The sequence below is a fragment of the Apaloderma vittatum genome, unplaced genomic scaffold, assembly GCF_000703405.1.
Source record: "Apaloderma vittatum isolate BGI_N311 unplaced genomic scaffold, ASM70340v1 scaffold27756, whole genome shotgun sequence".
NCBI lineage: Eukaryota > Metazoa > Chordata > Aves > Trogoniformes > Trogonidae > Apaloderma > Apaloderma vittatum.
The window spans coordinates 710-1512 of record NW_009721664.1 but is presented as its reverse complement, the minus strand read 5'-3'; the positions used below and the strand labels follow the sequence as shown (position 1 = coordinate 1512).

The 803-nt window shown below is 49.1% G+C and overlaps 1 protein-coding gene across 1 annotated transcript in view; it reads right to left on the bottom strand.

Moving 5' to 3' along the window:
- Nucleotides 1–474, bottom strand: part of LOC104275514 (ETS translocation variant 3-like) — a gene marked incomplete at both ends in the record, with an annotated part of 1437 nt that extends 963 nt beyond the window's left edge. Inside the window, 2 exon segments of the mRNA XM_009871488.1 lie at nt 230–378; nt 380–474. Coding sequence (XP_009869790.1) covers nt 230–378; nt 380–474 — 244 coding nt within the window.
- Nucleotides 475–803: the final 329 nt, after the last annotated feature.

Here is an 803-nt window from a genome sequence, read left to right as displayed (position 1 = left end):
AACAGAGCGACACCTCGGCTTTCCTCCCACATAGACGTGGAGGAAAAAAGAGGAAAAATAAAGCTCCCCCGGAAGGAAACGACAACCTGAAGGAGGACCGAGTAATCTGGAAGGGCAAATTTAAGTGGAAAAGCGGGTTTTGCCGAATTATCTAGAATTGATTCTCCGAATGAAGCAGAAAAGGATGAGAGGAGGGGTCGGGTGAGGCCCCTCGGAGGTTTTTTCTCACCTGAGCGCCCGGCTCAGCTTGTCGTAGTTCATCTGGGGTTTGCATTTCCTCCTGCCCCAGAGGCGAGCCACCTCGTCGGGGTCCTTGATGACGAACTCGCCGTACTCGCCCTGCTGCCAGGCGATGACGTGACGGAACTCCTTTCTCCCCCTTCTGCAGCAGCTACAGGATGAAATGCCACAGCTGGATCTGGCGCGAGCCGGGGCTCGATTCCGTCTTGTAAGCCCACTCCGGGAAATGATAACCTTGGGAAAGGTCAAAAAAAAACCAACAAAAAAGCAGAAAACCTCAGGAAAAAGTCATCTGGGTGGCGAAAATGGTTCACGAGCGCAGGAAGAAAAGCACAACCCCCCACCTAAAAGTCATTCAGATGGTGAAAATAGTTCACAAGTGAGGAAAAACGCACACAAAACCTCAGCAAAAAGTCATTTGGATGGTGAAAATGGTTCACAAGTGAGGAGAAAAAAAAACAAAAATGCACCAAAAAGTCATTTGGATGGTGAAAATGGTTCACGAGTGTGGAAAAAAACCCACAAAACCCCACCAAAAAGGCATTCAGATGGTGAAAGCGGTT